Here is an 18,329-nt window from a genome sequence, read left to right on the forward strand (position 1 = left end):
ACAGCATTAGGGGGTGCCTGTGAACCTCTAACACTCTATGTGCGCACGCCTACAGTATGTGCCTATGCACATCCTTGCTGGCGGGTCGCCAGAACGTACGCGCTGGCGACCCGCGCGTCTCAGTCTCCGTCGCTAGAGTGGCGGAAACCCTGTCCTGTCCGGGGTAAGGGGGGGGTTAGGGGGGATGCGGGCAGGCGGCGGGGACCCCGGGTTACCGCCGGCAAGCCGGCGGGGACCCGGGGAAACGTTTGGAAGCGCCGTCGGAAGGGGGCGCGCGCGCCTCTCGTGCGCGCGCGTCCCCTTCTCACGATCGCCATGGCGCTGGCGGGGGATGGCGGCTGGCGACGCCAGCGCCATCCCCTGCAAAGATGGGAAAAGACCCATCTGTATGTTGAGGGGCATTTGGAAGCATCTGTGGATGAGTGATGTGTGGGCTTCTGGGAGGATAGTATTTGACCCCTGATTAGGCTGTGGCTCCTGCCTAACAAGGTGCCATAGCATTAGCAGGCTTCAATTACTCAACCACTGAGCAATATCTTTGGATTCCAGATATGAGACTTCCTGGCAATGTGAAACACTCAATAAAGTCACTGAATTATTGAGGAGATATGAAAACATGGGTAACGCATACAGTACAATGGAGAATGGCTGTATATGATCAGTATACACTACCCTATCTTCCACAGGGTCATAATCCAGTGCAAAGACTCTGCCCATCTGTGAGTCCAATAGACTTTCATAATGTGTTCCATCAAAGTTCATTCTCCGTATGTCATGTACATTTGCAAACAGTAGGAATGGCCGTGGACCTGTACTTGGGGAAAAAAACAGGTTTGAGATTGAACATTGTAGAAATGAAAGTTATCACAAAGAAAAACATTTAAGTTTTAGTCATTTTGACAAAGACTTTATTCACCAAATTCTCCCCCTTAGGAGGGGTTATTCTGGTTCACATGCAGTGGAAGCACTGCATGTGATTTTAATGCCGCCCGCCGCTCGTCCAGCCACCCGCCCCTCTTGCTCGCCAAAATTGTTTGCCTAAACATCCAGCAGCCTTGTGGGCAGGTACCACATCACTCTCAGCAGCTTTGCATGCACCCTGACCATGAGGACAGGGCAGTCAGCTGATATCGGTGGTATGCGTCACTGCCTCATTTCCATGGGAATGACCAGTGTCCATTTGCCGCCGCCCCCCACCCTCACTGGTGGGTGCAAAGGGACATCAAACTTGCAGTTGATACATCTGGCCCTAAGTGTCCTGATGCTTACTACCCAGAAAAGGCATATGCATATGCACACACATACTGTAAATTAAACTTCAGACTCATCATACGGCATTTGCCTTTGCGATACATGCAGATACGGCTTAAAAACATTTTGACAGATTAGATTAGACATGCATTAGATAGACATGGAAAAAGTCAGACATGCATTAGTTAGACATTGAAAAAGTTAGACATGCATTAGATAGACATGGACAAAAAATAGACCTGCATTAGTTAGACATTGACAAAAAATAGACCTGCATTAGTTAGACATTGACAAAAGTTAGACATGCATTAGTTAGACATTGACAAAAGTTAGACGTGCATTAGTTAGAAAATTACAAAAGTTAGACATGCAGTTATTAGACAAAGACAAAAGTTAGACATGCAGTTATTAGACAATGACAAAAGTTAGACATGCATTAGTTAAACATTGACAAAAATAGACCTGCATTAGTTAGACATTGTTTGTGTTGACCTATTGACTGTCTGACTAGACATTGTCTGTGAGCTATACCACTCACTTAGGAACAGCAATAAATGAAAAAAATATATGAAGTGTTACTGACCTGAAGCGAGGCAGTGTTTCTTATCCCACTGTAAGGTGTACCCAGGAAAACAGTCACATTCCCAGTTTTCTCCTCTGGATTTCCTGCACAATTGACTACAGCCACCATTGTCTGGAGTGGAGCAACCTTGAAAACAACATTTGTACTACATATCTGATAATGTGGTATGTATTAATATAAACTACTGTAGATACAATTTGGCGCACTTAACACTGGCCCAATTCATACCAACCATAGCAGTTTCATAGCATAGGAAATTACATGAATTAGGCCAAATGTGTTTTTATAAATTCACCAGTTTCAATGTGTTAATGTATTTACCTTTTTGCATTACTGGGTGCACTTCTATAGAAGAAGAACCACAGTGACCATTACTGGGAATTGTACATATATACTGCAGATGTTTTTTCAGACCTGAGCAACAACTATACATTATGTATCTCACAGGTTATGAAACTCGGTCCCCACACAGTGCCAGTTTTTGCAGGTCTCCTCACAGAACCACAAGTGAAATAATTAGCTCTACCTGAGGATCTTTTAAAATGTGTCAATGAGTAATGAATGCACCTGTCGGATGACCTAGAAAAAGTGAACGGTGTGGGGTCCTCATGACCTAGTCTGAGAACCAGCTACGGACTGGGCCGCCAAATTGGCCCTGGCATTTGTGCATGTGCACACATACACCGCGCATGCGAACGCTGCCTCTACCGGCTTGCACAAGAGAGGGGAATTGTGGCATGTGATGCACCCCTCTCTCCTGGGCTTCAGCGGTGCATAGAGAACTGTCGGACCCGCCGTTAGTCCAGTGGCTCTCTCTATTTGCCGATCGGGAAGTGGAGCCTACACCTTGCAAGTAGAAATTGGCCCACCTGGCTATCGGCCCCTCTGGCATTTGCCAGAAGTGCCAGATGGCCAGTCTGCCCATCGGGGCCCTTGGTGTATCTTTAACTAGGGCACTTGTGGATTTACCATACTGTGGGGTTACTGTCCTGTGAAGAGCTCCACAAAGCTTGGTTTTGGACATGTTTCGTAGGCACTCAATCAAAGTAAGTTCTGAACCATTTATTACCCCAGCCTTCATAGACTAGTTCCCACAGTTGCCAGAGTAAAATAATAGTCAATATTACAGATATTTGGGGGAAAATTACTAAGCGAAATATGCCTAAAATAGGCATATTTGTATAAGTAAATACGCCTACAGTATATTAGGCATATTCGTATTTTCAGTATTTACTATGTCGAAAATACAGTATGTCAATTCGTATTCCTATTTATGGCACATATATACGCCATCATAAAAATACGACTAGGAATCCCCATTCTAATTTATTAAGCGGCTGTATGTAACATACGTCCACTAATTAGTGGGATACAGCCAGTAAAATACGCCTGGAAAATACACCTCATTTTCCAGGCAAATTTGGCAGATCAGTCAGATCCGTGCAGGCTTCAGTGTAAAAAAAAAAAAAAAGTTTTAAAAAACGCCATCCCCTCCGGCCATAACCATAACCAGGCTCAAAGAGCCGGTCCTGGTTTTAAAAATCAGTGAACAAATCAAATAGGGGTCCCCTGTATTTTTTAAAACCAGCACCGAACTCAAGGGCCAGTCCTGTTACCAAAAGAGGGGGCCAAGCCAGCCAGCAGGGTAATGCCACAGCTGTGGGACACTTATTATATAAGGTCCCGTGGCCAAAGCATTTACCCCCTGACTGGTCAGCCTGGGCAGGGATACTGGGGAAGTGGGACCCCCCCCAATGAAGGGGCACCCTGCTGATGTTGGTGTAAAAAATAGATTAAAACAATTGTGTATTGCTGTGGAACTATGATTCCCAGCAAGCCTGCACCGCATGTCATCTTCTGTCCCTGTAGGCATCCAGCTAACTTGGCAAAATAAAAAACCAAATGCCTGATGCCAGCAAGGACTGGGGAGAAGCCACAGAATGTTTGCATTCTGCGGCTCCCCTACGAATAGCAATATTGGCCGCCTAGCGACTCCTTATTGACCCCTACATATTTATTTTTCTTTTTCTTTTTCTTTTTACACTGCAGCCTGCACGGATCTGACTGATCCATGCAGGCTGCCGATTCGTATTTGTATTTAGCGGTCATATATTTGGCTGCTAAATACAAATATGACAGAATACAGCTGCCTACGCCATTGGCTAAATACGATTCTGTAAATAGGGCAGATTAGTAAATCTGCCCTTTTTACGTATCGCATGTTCGTCACAATACAACGATGGCAGTCGGATTCTGTTGTATTAATAATACAAATATGAATTTGTATTCTTAATAAATTTCTCCCAGTAAATTGTATTCTTTTTGTACATAGAACTTTACATCGGAGAAAGTTTAGTGAACATTTCACATAACAGGTTATCAGCTAAGGTACATTTTGCCATAAGACTGGCGGGTACATGTGTAGTTTCACGGCAGCAGCTACGTAGTCAGCGTAGTGTCCCTGTCAGAATCAGCGTAGTGTTCCCGTGGCCAGTGTAGTTAGCGTTGTCAGCATCCCTGTCAGTATCAGCATTGTGTTCCTGCAGCCCCTGTCAAAATCAGCGTAGTGTTCCTGCGGCCAGCATAGTTATCATAGTCAGCGTCCCTGTCAGTATCTGCGTAGTGTTCCTGCAGCTGAAGCCAGCATAGTCAGTACGTTTGCGGCTAGCCGTAGCTTATGTACGTTAGCATAGTCAGTCAGCGTTACGCCGTTAGCGTGTAGTCAGCGCAGTCAATAAGTTTGAGGCTATCTGGAGCTTACATAGTTAGCACAGTTAACACGTGTCATCATTATTGTTTAAGATGGATGACATGACAGGTGTATAAAGTGTGGCGAGCGCAGCGAGCCAACAAGCCCGAAGCGTGGTGAGTGCAGTGAGCCCCGCGAGGGGGCGCTTATTACTTGATGTGTATTCCATGTCCGCTCGCCGCTCTTCAGGCTCATTTTATGAGTCCACACGCGGGGCTCGGTGGCTCGCTGTGCTCACCAGACTTGACAAGGTTGCATCATTGTGGCTCCTCCCCCTTCTATACAGTGTGGAAAAAAAAGGCAGGACTATGATTACGTGTTTCAGCATAAAAACACTTTAGAGCCTATATGATCATCTCTCTGCCGGCATCTGCCAGCGGAGGTGATCTGGCGGTTACAGGCGCTGTGTGAAAGGCACTCACTAGGCTTAAATCAGAGGTTTTAGTTAAGCGCTCTCCTCTGTATGTGTAAATGAGTGACACAATGCTGATGGTGTGAAATCAAAAATGTCTTTTATTTCTATAGTTGCAAATACATGTACATATGAAATAAGGGTGAAGGTGTGTGCCTTGAATGAGCCCCGTGGGGGAATTGGGGTGCCAGCAGGCCCCTTTCTACCATAAGCCTAGCAGGCTTATGTCTCATACAATATAGAGAACGAGGGGTTTGTACCTGCGCACTGAATCTATCTTTTTGATATTCTTTAACTAGCAGCTGCACCTAAACGGGTGACTAATCCCGTTTAAGAAATGGGCAAGATATAAAGAATAGTTTTGTGGTGCTGCACTCCGTTAATGAAAATTCTACAGGCTGTTTTAAAATAAATTGTTGTTCTTTATTTGTAAGTAGTAGTACTGGGTATACGGCAATAAACCTTTTCAATACAAACGCCTGACGCTAAGGACAGGAATATTATATTCCTTCAAGGTTTTTACAATTGCTCGTGGTGAATAAACATGCGACACATGCACTATGTACCTGGACCATGTGCGCTAATTTACAAGGCAAGTATATGGTACATTACAAAAAATGTAGATAAAGAACAAAACATAACGATACTGAACAAAGAAAAAAATGAAAAAAAATGAAAAAAATGAGAAAAATGAAAAAAATGCAGAAAAAATCAACACAAGCGTGTCGTCAGTTATCTGTCCAATAGATTGGACGGTGTGTGCACAGTTGTCGCAATATTGTGCGATAATTGCAGTAAATTTAGGGTTCCTTGGTGAGAAAAAAATGTGTTCAAACTTAGGCCCTTATTCTGATTCGAGCGGTACGGCCCGCGTGCGGCCGTACCGCCGATGTTTTCCGTCTGCACATGCGCAGGTCACTCTGCGCATGTGCAGGGGAATTCGCCGAACAAAAAATTTAGACGCCGCAAAGGGGGCGTATAGGGGCGTGAGGGGCTTAATAGCCTCATTTCCCTATGTATACGCCCCGCGTTTCATGGGCGTTCCCATGCAAACGCGGGGCGTATGCATGGTAATGAGGCTATGACGCCACTGATGGGGGCGGAAAGCTGACGTCGCCGGATGTCAGCTCTCAGCCCCCATACAAGCTATCACACGGACGATTGTCCGTGTGGTCTCAGCTTGCGGGAGCTGCTGTGGCGTGCGGCCCTGCCTTCGATGGTCGACGACCATCGAATGCAGGGGGCAGCTCCCACCATGGTGGAGGCGTACGCCCCACCATTTTTGTGCGGATCGCCAGCCGTCCGTGTACGGACGGCCGTGGCGATCCGTAGTGTGGGCGGGGATTGGTTTGTGCGGCCGGAGCACCGTGTGCGGCTCTGGCCGCACCAACCAGAATAAGGGCCTAAGTCTGTGCTTTAGAACAATGTCGAGCGGCGTCCCGCTAATTGTACTCCTCCTGTCAATTAATTACCGGTTATTGTTGGTACCTGTAGGTTGGTGTTCGTGTTCGGTCGCGGTTTTTCTCGTTGGGAGGTGGCTTGGGATCACAGGGTCCTGGACTTGGGTGCTGCGCCCGTCTGCTACGTCGCACCGGCAGGTCCGTGCGTTACACGGCTGACCGGGCTGTAGTGAGGCAGACGCTACTTCCTGTCTGGAGATGGAGCGGCTCACCGTTTCTGGATGGAGATCCTTCACGGTGACCGCTCGGTCTCCTGTACAAGACTCTGTATGACCAGCCTCCTCTAGATACTCACCACTGCCGGTACACTTGGTTTCCTTCAGTCTCGCTCAGGTCTCCGCTGCGTGGCGGTGTGTGCACCCACCGGCCGCTTCGACGTGGGATCCTTCCAGATGTTACTAGCTTGGTTGCTAGCAGGTATAAATATGGTAGTAGTGTGTACCCTCCAACGCGTTTCGGCTTCTGCCTTCTTCTAGGGAGATTGAGTTTTGAATCAGTGGTGTTCTTTAAATGTCCCTCCATTTCTCTCATCATGTCCCTGGTTGGTTCATATTTCTGAGTCTCTAATTGGTCTAGGTCCTGGACTGGTTCCTGATTGGTCTATGGCCTGCACATGTCCTTTGTTTACTTTCGTCTAGGTCCTGGACTGGTTCCTGATTGGTCTATGTCCTGCACATGTCCTTTGTTTACTTTCGTCTAGGTCCTGGACTGGTTCCTGATTGGTCTATGTCCTGCACATGTCCTTTGTTTACTTTCGTCTAGGTCCTGGACTGGTTCCTGATTGGTCTATGTCCTGCACATGTCCTTTGTTTACTTTCTGTCTTGATTCTATAGTAGTTACAAATAATGTTGATGTTTATACACAATTATACGATGTTTCCTATCTGTTGCTGGTTCTGCTCCCGGGTTAAGTGTGTGATAAACTATTTTAGTTTGTTTGTTTCTTTTATCAAAGAAATACCATTATTATTTGTTAGGACAGTAGTTTCTATATTTAGTGTTTGTAGGGTATGGTCGGTATTGGGCAAGTGGTAATTAAGGTAATAATTATTTTGATGATTTAAACGGGTGTTTATTTGTCCTTACTAATAGTTTTTTGGTTTATTTGTTGCTTATTTATTTGTTTATCTTGTGGTTTGGGTGCGATGATAAAAGTGGTTTTTAACAGATATCTGTCCCTATTTCTTCCCAACTATGGCTTTCACTTCGTTATCTACGTTGAGTCCCCGAGGTTTCAGTGTTTTTAATTCGTACATGTACCTGAGTTCAAGTTTGTTTATTTTCTGTGTGAAGTCTCCTCCCCTCCAGTTGTTTTTGACCTCTTCTATTCCGATAAATCTAAGTGTACTCGGATTGCCATTGTGGTGGTCATGGAAATGTTTTGATAGGTTATGTTCCTCGTTTTTTTTGTTGATATTTCGGATGTGTTCATTAATTCTTGTTTTTAGGGGTCTTGTTGTTCTTCCTACATATTGCTTATTGCATCCACATTCTAGCAGGTAGATCACTCCTTTACTGTTACAGGTGATTCTGTTTTTTATTTTATAAGTTTCTTGGGTCGATGTGGATTTAAATGTTTTTATTGGTTGGGTGGTCTTTTGTTTTTGTTTTTTGCAGCCTATGCATGTTCCACAATAGTAGAAGCCTGTATTGGATTCACTTTTATTAATGGTTGACTGGATTTGTTGCTTTGGGGGGATGTGGTTTTTTATCAATTTTTGTTTAATGTCAGGGGCTTTTCTGTATATAATTCTAGGTTTTTCTGGGAGAATGTCTGCAAGTGTTTCATCTTGTAATAATAACGGCCAGTGTTTTTTTAGGATATATTGTAATTGTTTTGATTCCTTCGAGTATTGGGTGATGAATAGTACCTCTTCGCTTATTTTGTTGTTTTTCTCTTTGTAACTCAGGAGGTCCTTTCTCTCTATTCTCTCTACTTCTTTGCATGCAGTTTCTAGCTCAGTGGGTTTGTAGTCCTTTTCTATGAATTGTGATATCATGTCAGTACTTTGTTTTATGTAGTCTGTGTTTTTAGAGCAATTGCGTTTTAATCTGATAAACTGGCTTTTTGGGATGGATTTTAACCAGTTGGGATGATGCCAACTGGTAGATAGTATAAAACTATTGACATCAACTGATTTTTTGTATGTGTTTGTATGAATTGTGCCATCTTCAATGAAGATCCTGAGATCCAGGAATTCTACTTCTCGTTTACTGTATTTGTTTGTGAATATCAGGTTATTGTTGTTTTTGTTCAGGTATTCTAGGAAGTTTTGTAATGATTTCTCGTCCCCTCTCCAGATAAATAGTATGTCGTCTATGAAGCGTTTCCAGAGCACGAGATTTGACCCTGGGCCCCCCTCTGTCCATATGTACTTGTCCTCCCACCAACTCATGAACAGGTTAGCGTACCCAGGGGCAAATCTCGTGCCCATTGCAGTCCCTGTTGTCTGAATGTAGTACTGTTCCTCAAACCACACATAGTTGTGTTTCAGAATGAATGTGATACTGTCTATAATGAATTTGGTTTGCTCGGGTAAGATGTTGGAGTCTTTGTCTAGGTGATATTTTATGCTGTCTGTGCCTTGTTTGTGATCTATTATGCTGTACAGTGAGGTGACATCAGATGTGACTAACCAGAACTTCTCTTCCCATGTTTGGTTTTGAAGGTGGTTGAGTATGTGTGTCGTGTCTCGTATGTATGATTGTTGTTGTTGTACATATGGTTGTAGGAATGTGTCAATGTAGTGTGAAAGATTTGATGTTAGAGAATTTATTCCGGATATGATTGGTCAGACCAATCATATCCGGAATAAATTCTCAACCACCTTCAAAACCAAACATGGGAAGAGGAGTTCTGGTTAGTCACATCTGATGTCACCTCACTGTACAGCATAATAGATCACAAACAAGGCACAGACAGCATAAAATATCACCTAGACAAAGACTCCAACATCTTACCCGAGCAAACCAAATTCATTATAGACAGTATCACATTCATTCTGAAACACAACTATGTGTGGTTTGAGGAACAGTACTACATTCAGACAACAGGGACTGCAATGGGCACGAGATTTGCCCCTGGGTACGCTAACCTGTTCATGAGTTGGTGGGAGGACAAGTACATATGGACAGAGGGGGGCCCAGGGTCAAATCTCGTGCTCTGGAAACGCTTCATAGACGACATACTATTTATCTGGAGAGGGGACGAGAAATCATTACAAAACTTCCTAGAATACCTGAACAAAAACAACAATAACCTGATATTCACAAACAAATACAGTAAACGAGAAGTAGAATTCCTGGATCTCAGGATCTTCATTGAAGATGGCACAATTCATACAAACACATACAAAAAATCAGTTGATGTCAATAGTTTTATACTATCTACCAGTTGGCATCATCCCAACTGGTTAAAATCCATCCCAAAAAGCCAGTTTATCAGATTAAAACGCAATTGCTCTAAAAACACAGACTACATAAAACAAAGTACTGACATGATATCACAATTCATAGAAAAGGACTACAAACCCACTGAGCTAGAAACTGCATGCAAAGAAGTAGAGAGAATAGAGAGAAAGGACCTCCTGAGTTACAAAGAGAAAAACAACAAAATAAGCGAAGAGGTACTATTCATCACCCAATACTCGAAGGAATCAAAACAATTACAATATATCCTAAAAAAACACTGCCCGTTATTATTACAAGATGAAACACTTGCAGACATTCTCCCAGAAAAACCTAGAATAATATACAGAAAAGCCCCTGACATTAAACAAAAATTGATAAAAAACCACATCCCCCCAAAGCAACAAATCCAGTCAACCATTAATAAAAGTGAATCCAATACAGGCTTCTACTATTGTGGAACATGCATAGGCTGCAAAAACCAAAAACAAAAGACCACCCAACCAATAAAAACATTTAAATCCACATCGACCCAAGAAACTTAAAATAAAATAAAAAACAGAATCACCTGTAACATTAACGGAGTGATCTACCTGCTAGAATGTGGATGCAATAAGCAATATGTAGGAAGAACAACAAGACCCCTAAAAACAAGAATTAATGAACACATCCGAAATATCAACAAAAACAACGAGGAACATAACCTATCAAAACATTTCCATGACCACCACAATGGCAATCCGAGTACACTTAGATTTATCGGAATAGAAGAAGTCAAAAACAACTGGAGGGGAGGAGACTTCACACAGAAAATAAACAAACTTGAACTCAGGTACATGTACGAATTAAAAACACTGAAACCTCGGGGACTCAACGTAGATAACGAAGTGAAAGCCATAGTTGGGAAGAAATAGGGACAGATATCTGTTAAAAACCACTTTTATCATCGCACCCAAACCACAAGATAAACAAATAAATAAGCAACAAATAAACCAAAAAACTATTAGTAAGGACAAATAAACACCCATTTAAATCATCAAAATAATTATTACCTTAATTACCACTTGCCCAATACCGACCATACCCTACAAACACTAAATATAGAAACTACTGTCCTAACAAATAATAATGGTATTTCTTTGATAAAAGAAACAAACAAACTAAAATAGTTTATCACACACTTAACCCGGGAGCAGAACCAGCAACAGATAGGAAACATCGTATAATTGTGTATAAACATCAACATTATTTGTAACTACTATAGAATCAAGACAGAAAGTAAACAAAGGACATGTGCAGGACATAGACCAATCAGGAACCAGTCCAGGACCTAGACGAAAGTAAACAAAGGACATGTGCAGGACATAGACCAATCAGGAACCAGTCCAGGACCTAGACGAAAGTAAACAAAGGACATGTGCAGGACATAGACCAATCAGGAACCAGTCCAGGACCTAGACGAAAGTAAACAAAGGACATGTGCAGGCCATAGACCAATCAGGAACCAGTCCAGGACCTAGACCAATTAGAGACTCAGAAATATGAACCAACCAGGGACATGATGAGAGAAATGGAGGGACATATAAAGAACACCACTGATTCAAAACTCAATCTCCCTAGAAGAAGGCAGAAGCCGAAACGCGTTGGAGGGTACACACTACTACCATATTTATACCTGCTAGCAACCAAGCTAGTAACATCTGGAAGGATCCCACGTCGAAGCGGCCGGTGGGTGCACACACCGCCACGCAGCGGAGACCTGAGCGAGACTGAAGGAAACCAAGTGTACCGGCAGTGGTGAGTATCTAGAGGAGGGCGAGCCAGGCTGGTCATACAGAGTCTTGTACAGGAGACCGAGCGGTCACCGTGAAGGATCTCCATCCAGAAACGGTGAGCCGCTCCATCTCCAGACAGGGAGTAGCGTCTGCCTCACTACAGCCCGGTCAGCCGTGTAACGCACGGACCTGCCGGTGCGACGTAGCAGACGGGCGCAGCACCCAAGTCCAGGACCCTGTGATCCCAAGCCACCTCCCAACGAGAAAAACCGCGACCGAACACGAACACCAACCTACAGGTACCAACAATAACCGGTAATTAATTGACAGGAGGAGTACAATTAGCGGGACGCCGCTCGACATTGTTCTAAAGCACAGACTAAGTTTGAACACATTTTTTTCTCACCAAGGAACCCTAAATTTACTGCAATTATCGCACAATATTGCGACAACTGTGCACACACCGTCCAATCTATTGGACAGATAACTGACGACACACTTGTGTTGATTTTTTCTGCATTTTTTTCATTTTTCATTTTTTTCATTTTTTTTTTTTTTTTTCATTTTTTTCTTTGTTCAGTATCGTTATGTTTTGTTCTTTATCTACATTTTTTGTAATGTACCATATACTTGCCTTGTAAATTAGCGCACATGGTCCAGGTACATAGTGCATGTGTCGCATGTTTATTCACCACGAGCAATTGTAAAAACCTTGAAGGAATATAATATTCCTGTCCTTAGCGTCAGGCGTTTGTATTGAAAAGGTTTATTGCCGTATACCCAGTACTACTACTTACAAATAAAGAACAACAATTTATTTTAAAACAGCCTGTAGAATTTTCATTAACGGAGCGCAGCACCACAAAACTATTCTTTATGTCTCATACAGGTGGGGATGATGTGGAAGCTGCTGGTGATAAGCCCTTGCGGGTGTAAGGGGTCAGCAGAACCCTTTAACCATAAACCAGCAGGCTTATGTCTTATGCGAGCAGATGAGAATGAGGAAAGGGGTTGTGAGTGGGGCAAATGGGTGGGAGTACAGTCCAGAGCGAACAACAGCAAAGGGGGGCTGGAGGCAAAGTCACTTGATGATTGTATGTGTTGTGCTGGGTGGCGGCGTCCCGCTCCCAGGAGTCTTACCCCAGTGATCCTCTTGCAGAGTGGTACGCAGCGGTGCTGTGCTGAAGTCCCGGGCTGTGAGTGCCACTCCGAGGTGAGGGATGCTCACCCGGCCGGCTTGAGAAGTGTGTAGCCGCTCTGCTGGAAGTGCGGCCTGCTCAGACGCTACTTCCGGGTTGTCGCGATGACGCGATGTCGCGATGACGTCACCGGGGACCGAGCGCTCGACTCCGGCTGGAGGAGAATGCGTGTCTGTGCAGTAGATGCTGTGAGTTGATGCTTGAAGTACTCCCACCCATTTGCCCCACTCACAACCCCTTTCCTCATTCTCATCTGCTCGCATAAGACATAAGCCTGCTGGTTTATGGTTAAAGGGTTCTGCTGACCCCTTACACCCGCAAGGGCTTATCACCAGCAGCTTCCACATCATCCCCACCTGTATGAGACATAAGCCTAATAGGCTTATGGTAGAAAGGGGCCTGCTGGCACCCCAATTCCCCCACGGGGCTCATTCAAGGCTCACACCTTCACCCTTATTTCATATGTACATGTATTTGCAACTATAGAAATAAAAGACATTTTTGATTTCACACCATCAGCATTGTGTCACTCATTTACACATACAGAGGAAAGCGCTTAACTAAAACCTCTGATTTATACTATTTTGAGCACGGACCACTCAGTTAAGCTGCCCCACATACAAAAGGCTAATAAGCACTGTAACCACCCCAATTATCTACTCACTAGGCTTGCCAGGGACGCCGTGGACAGAGCTGCAGCTCGCAGGGACAATACAGTGACTACGCTGCCTGACGGGGACACTACGCTGACTACGCAGGGCTGCCACGGGGACACTACGCTGACTACACTAAGCTGCCGCTGGGCTACGCTGACAACGTAGCTGAACCTACGCTGAAAACGTAGCGTAGCCTGCCTCCGTGAAACAACACAAGTACCCACTGGCGTACTGTGCAAGGAGCACTGCTGAAGAAACTATGCACATCTGTCACACTGTAAGCCTGACTGATGATCATATATTATAGCACTCACCTCTGCATGTTTTGCCATCACTTGCTAGCACAGATCCTTTAGGACAGAAGCAGACAGGTCCCCCAGCGGTCTGTACACAGTCGTGACTGCAGTTCCTGTTTTCCTGCAAGCAGGGTGTCACATCTATTGGATATAAGAATAGGTTTCGGTTGGAGTTTTTATATATAGTTAACATAACATTTCAATTAGAACCAAGAAAATAAAATACACAGAAAAAGCGTACTGGATCATGAAATGCTGCATATTAAGGGCATGATTAGACCGTTAGCAAGGCTGCAATTTGCAGATGGCCAAAACCATACCTCCCAACTTTCATTGGCGGTCCAGTGGGACCTTTGCGTGTGGCGCAGCCATGCGCCCAAAATTTGGGAGGCATGGCCTTAGGGCGAGGGGGTGTGGCTTTAAATCGCTCTGTTTTGCCGCTGCTGCCCGTCTGCCTGCGGGGAATAGACCAGCGGGTGGCAAAAACCGGAACTGTACTGCAGGTGAGGCAAATTATATGTAACATGTGCAGAGACAGTAAGATTAGAGTGGGGTGCCCAGCATTTCTATGGGTATTCCCCCAAAATGCTGAGCGTTCCCCTGCTTCCTTCCCTGCCCGCCCCCTTCTCTCCCATCAATGAACAAATGCCTCCGCGAGTGTGAAACTCGCCGAAGGCATTCACTCAGGGGGTTTGCACATGCGCATATTCAGGCATGTGCCGACCTCCACCATCAGCCAGGGACCCAAGGAATTGGGCTCACTATGATTGGGCCTGAATCACCCCCTCTGTTTCTCCATTAAACTCTATCATTAAATTGCAGATGACACAACTGATTAGATTTATCAGTAACAATGATGATTCCGCTTATGAGGAGGAGATACGACATCTGGCTTGATTGGAGGAGCTTATAGTGGACTTCAGAAGGTAGAGGTGAAGTCAGTATGCAGCTTTCCAAATAAATGAAAAGAGCGTGGAATGTGTTTCCAGTTTTATAGTGCTATGCACTCATATTTTGGGGGACCTCTCATGGACCATAAATGTTTGGAGTTTGATAAAGAATGCCCATCAATGTCTTTTTTATATCGGCGGGGGGGGGGGGGGGGTGCAAAAATGTTAGTTACGCCACTGCTGGTATGGGGCTGTACACTGCCTCTATAGCTCCCCCCATCTGTAGCCAGAGCAGCGGCAGCCTGTCACTGTAACAAGAGGCAGCTGAGAGCCGGTTTAAACTAAGTAAATAAAACTGATAGTTTGGTGGGCGGGGGGGGGGGGGGGGGTTCTAGGTACTTTGTGCACATATGCATGCTTGTGTGATTTGCTGCTGCATCTGAAGACACAACATCACATAATATGCATGCACATCAAACGTGAGTAAAAACTACACTTTTCATCCGATTTAATCAGATTGGGACGAGAAATCGAATGAAGTGTCAAATCGCATGTGTTTCGACTCCAATCCAATCTGATGCACTGTCCCGTGCACATCGGATTGGAGCAGCAGATCGCAAGGGCTGCCATCAAGATTTATCGTATCCGGCAGCCATTGCTGGGATCGCATACAATACATTGTATGCAAAAGGACAACATACAATGTATCCTATGTGATCCTGCCCCCTGGGAAGCTGCCAGGAGGTTCAAGGAGGATCTGTGGCACCCCATCAGAGCTTGTAAAGACATTTATTACACTTAATGTATTTATCTGTTATGGACTGCTGTGAGCCAGCCTCAGGTCACATGACTTAGAAGCTGCTAGAACAAGTTACAGCTGGCTGAGGCAGACTGTTAGGGCAGTTACCCAGGGTCCCCAGAGGTAGCAGCTGGAAAAAAGGGAGATGCGCAAGGAAGATGCCGCCTCAAGTAACACTGCGGCTATTATCTGTGAGAGGGTGGTGAATTTGGTGACTGGCAGCTGGGAGAAGTGGCACTGAGGTGCTTCTAATTGACAACGGCAGATTGGAGGAAGGGCCTGGAGGTGCAGGGAAGCAGGCCAGTGACAACAATTACTACAGAGGTATAGACAGTCCAGCCACTGTGATACAGACAAGGTCTGACCTTTACAATTACACTGCATCGCTCATACCACAGGCAGAGGAGCAGGTGGATGGTGATTATACCAGGGACAGAGACACTATTTCCCCACAAAATATATGTGGGCAGTTCATCTAGATGCATGCAGCACCCTCACTATTAACAAGCAGCCACCATCTATAGACTACTGATACAGGAGGTGACAGGACTTCGTGGAAGCAGTGTGGCTAGGACTGACAGCTTTTACTAGCGTGCAGAGCCTTACACCAGCTAGAGCAAGTAACACCTTGCAATTCAGCCATAGACAATACTGAGCTTTGACTTTATTCACCAACCACTAAGCAAGAACCACTGTTGTACCAAGATTATTATTGCAGCTCAGCATAAAAGGACACTGTTGCATGGAGCATTAACTATCTTCAGAAAGAAAGGAGTTACAACACTAACTAGGGAGTGCTACGTTTTTATCTTCTCATCGCCCATTTGTAGCATCTACTTCAGGCTTTTAACATTTGTTTCAACAAGATTAGATATTGTCACTAAAAAGTGCACTATAAAATTAATCCAGCTGGCTATAGAGGTAAACGGGGCCCCGACTATAGAGTCATTTTAGAGAGAGATTTTTGCTTTGTGTATATAGGTAGCTACATTGTAATATGCATTGTGTATACTTTATTGGTAAAAAAAAAACATTTTGAAGTTCTTTTAGTGAAGGAAAGGCTTCACAGATTCATTGTATTGTAATAAAAATACAGAAAGGCAATTGTGTAATTAGTGGCTGTGGGTAATGCATTTTGAACTGTATTGTATTGTGCATTACTAGTAAAACTTGCTTCCCATTAGACACCACAAACACCAGGTTTAGGTGAGAAATACCAGAAGAAATAAAGTAACACCGTCAACCAGAGTATCACCCTTCCTAATACTTACCTGTAAATTAATACCTTTCATGACACTTCCCACAGAGTGTTACAGATCTCCCCTCTGAGAAGTTGCATAGTGTATGGGGTCTTCACTCTCAGGTTAATCAGGATGGTTCGGCTGTTCAAGCTGCTGGGGCCAGTTTAGCTGTGTCCAAGCCCTAGCTCCTCACACTCAGGAATGCAATCGCTAATCCCCCATTCCCAACAGGCTACATATTGAGAGCACTGCATGGGAGAACGCAGGACCCGTTCGGCACACGCACATATGAAGCTACGCACCATCAGAGACGTACATAAACATTCGGGTTTCATACAGTACATCTCTGGATTAGGTCCAAAAACCAGCCCAAGTGGGGTACTCAATATGGGATTCCGACTGTCGAAATGTCCGGACAGTCGGAATTCCGAACTGTTTTCACTCAGTTCGACTGTAACTCAACAGCCGGAATTCAATGTTCCAGCTGTGGAGAGTCAGAAACTGGGCGGATCGGCAAAAACGGACGCAGATTGTCGGAAAACGGCCATGAATTTGACAATCTGCAGACGTTTCTGGCATACTACACCTTTAATGCTGTCAGCAGCATTGAATAAGCAACGGACTATATTTATCCTGTCGGGAATTAACGGCACATATTGAATACCCAAACCAGGGCCGCCACTAGGAATTTTGGGGCCTGGGAGTGATTTTCAGTTCCTACCCCTCCCCCTTTCTTCTTTTACCGCCCGACCCCTGCCGCAGGTCCCGAAGCACAGGCTTCTTCAATGTTGAATGCCGGCAGCCAATTAAAATCAAAAAAGCAGGCAGCACAGCGGAGGCAGTCAGGGGGAGGGGTTTGCGGTGGGCAAAATGAGCTACACGGGCCCTTCCAGAGCACAGAGCCTGGGACAGCTGTACCCACAGCACCCCGCTGCCGGCGGTCCTGACCCCAATTCATATTCATGAGATATATCTAACACGTTATATATCTAAAGCATGCCTGTTGAAAGTCTGAACAATTTACGATGAATGAATTTAAATAACACTATTTTACAGTCTTTTAAAATGAAAAACAGGAGGGACAGAACGCCTGCACACCTTCGGAAAATGCCTTTTATACTAATACTATCTAATACAGAAGCCGCTTCCTTAGTCATTACTTTTTTATCCTGGAATTATTCATGCCAAATTTGTTCATATAATAGATAAACTCCCATGATTAAAGCAATGAATACTTAGTTGTGTCTTGGAGCTAATTCCTCTTTGCTTTTTTCCTGTAACTAGTAATACAATTGTAGCAGTAGCTGTAAAGCAGAGTCAAACAGAAAAGTAACTCATATAACAAGACACAATAAGAACTAGAAGATTTAGCAAACAATAAAAACATTTACAACTTGAAATTTGTAATCTATTAGGTTGGAACACTGTATAATTATGTTCTCGTTATTTTACTACACAAAATACTAGAAGCCACATTAAGAACAGTCATCAATGCACAGCATGTAATTCATTTTACTACTGGATATTCATTTATTGCAGTGAAAGTGCTCAGAAAATACTTGATTTACAGTTTCCTTTGAGGTTCTTGATAGCAACTGACAATTTAATGT

The 18,329-nt window shown here is 44.2% G+C and overlaps 1 protein-coding gene across 1 annotated transcript in view; it reads right to left on the minus strand.

Moving 5' to 3' along the window:
* Positions 1-18,329, minus strand: part of EGF (epidermal growth factor) — a 125,092-nt gene that overhangs the window by 57,429 nt on the left and 49,334 nt on the right. The window contains exons 8-10 of the mRNA XM_083178130.1: positions 13,808-13,930; positions 1,835-1,960; positions 673-809 (exon numbers count right to left, since the gene is read on the minus strand). Coding sequence (XP_083034256.1) covers positions 673-809; positions 1,835-1,960; positions 13,808-13,930 — 386 coding nt within the window. The remainder of the gene's footprint in view (positions 1-672; positions 810-1,834; positions 1,961-13,807; positions 13,931-18,329) is intronic.

This window comes from Crinia signifera, chromosome 1 (genome assembly GCF_055691185.1).
Source record: "Crinia signifera chromosome 1, ASM5569118v1, whole genome shotgun sequence".
In the NCBI taxonomy this organism is placed as follows: Eukaryota; Metazoa; Chordata; class Amphibia; order Anura; family Myobatrachidae; genus Crinia; species Crinia signifera.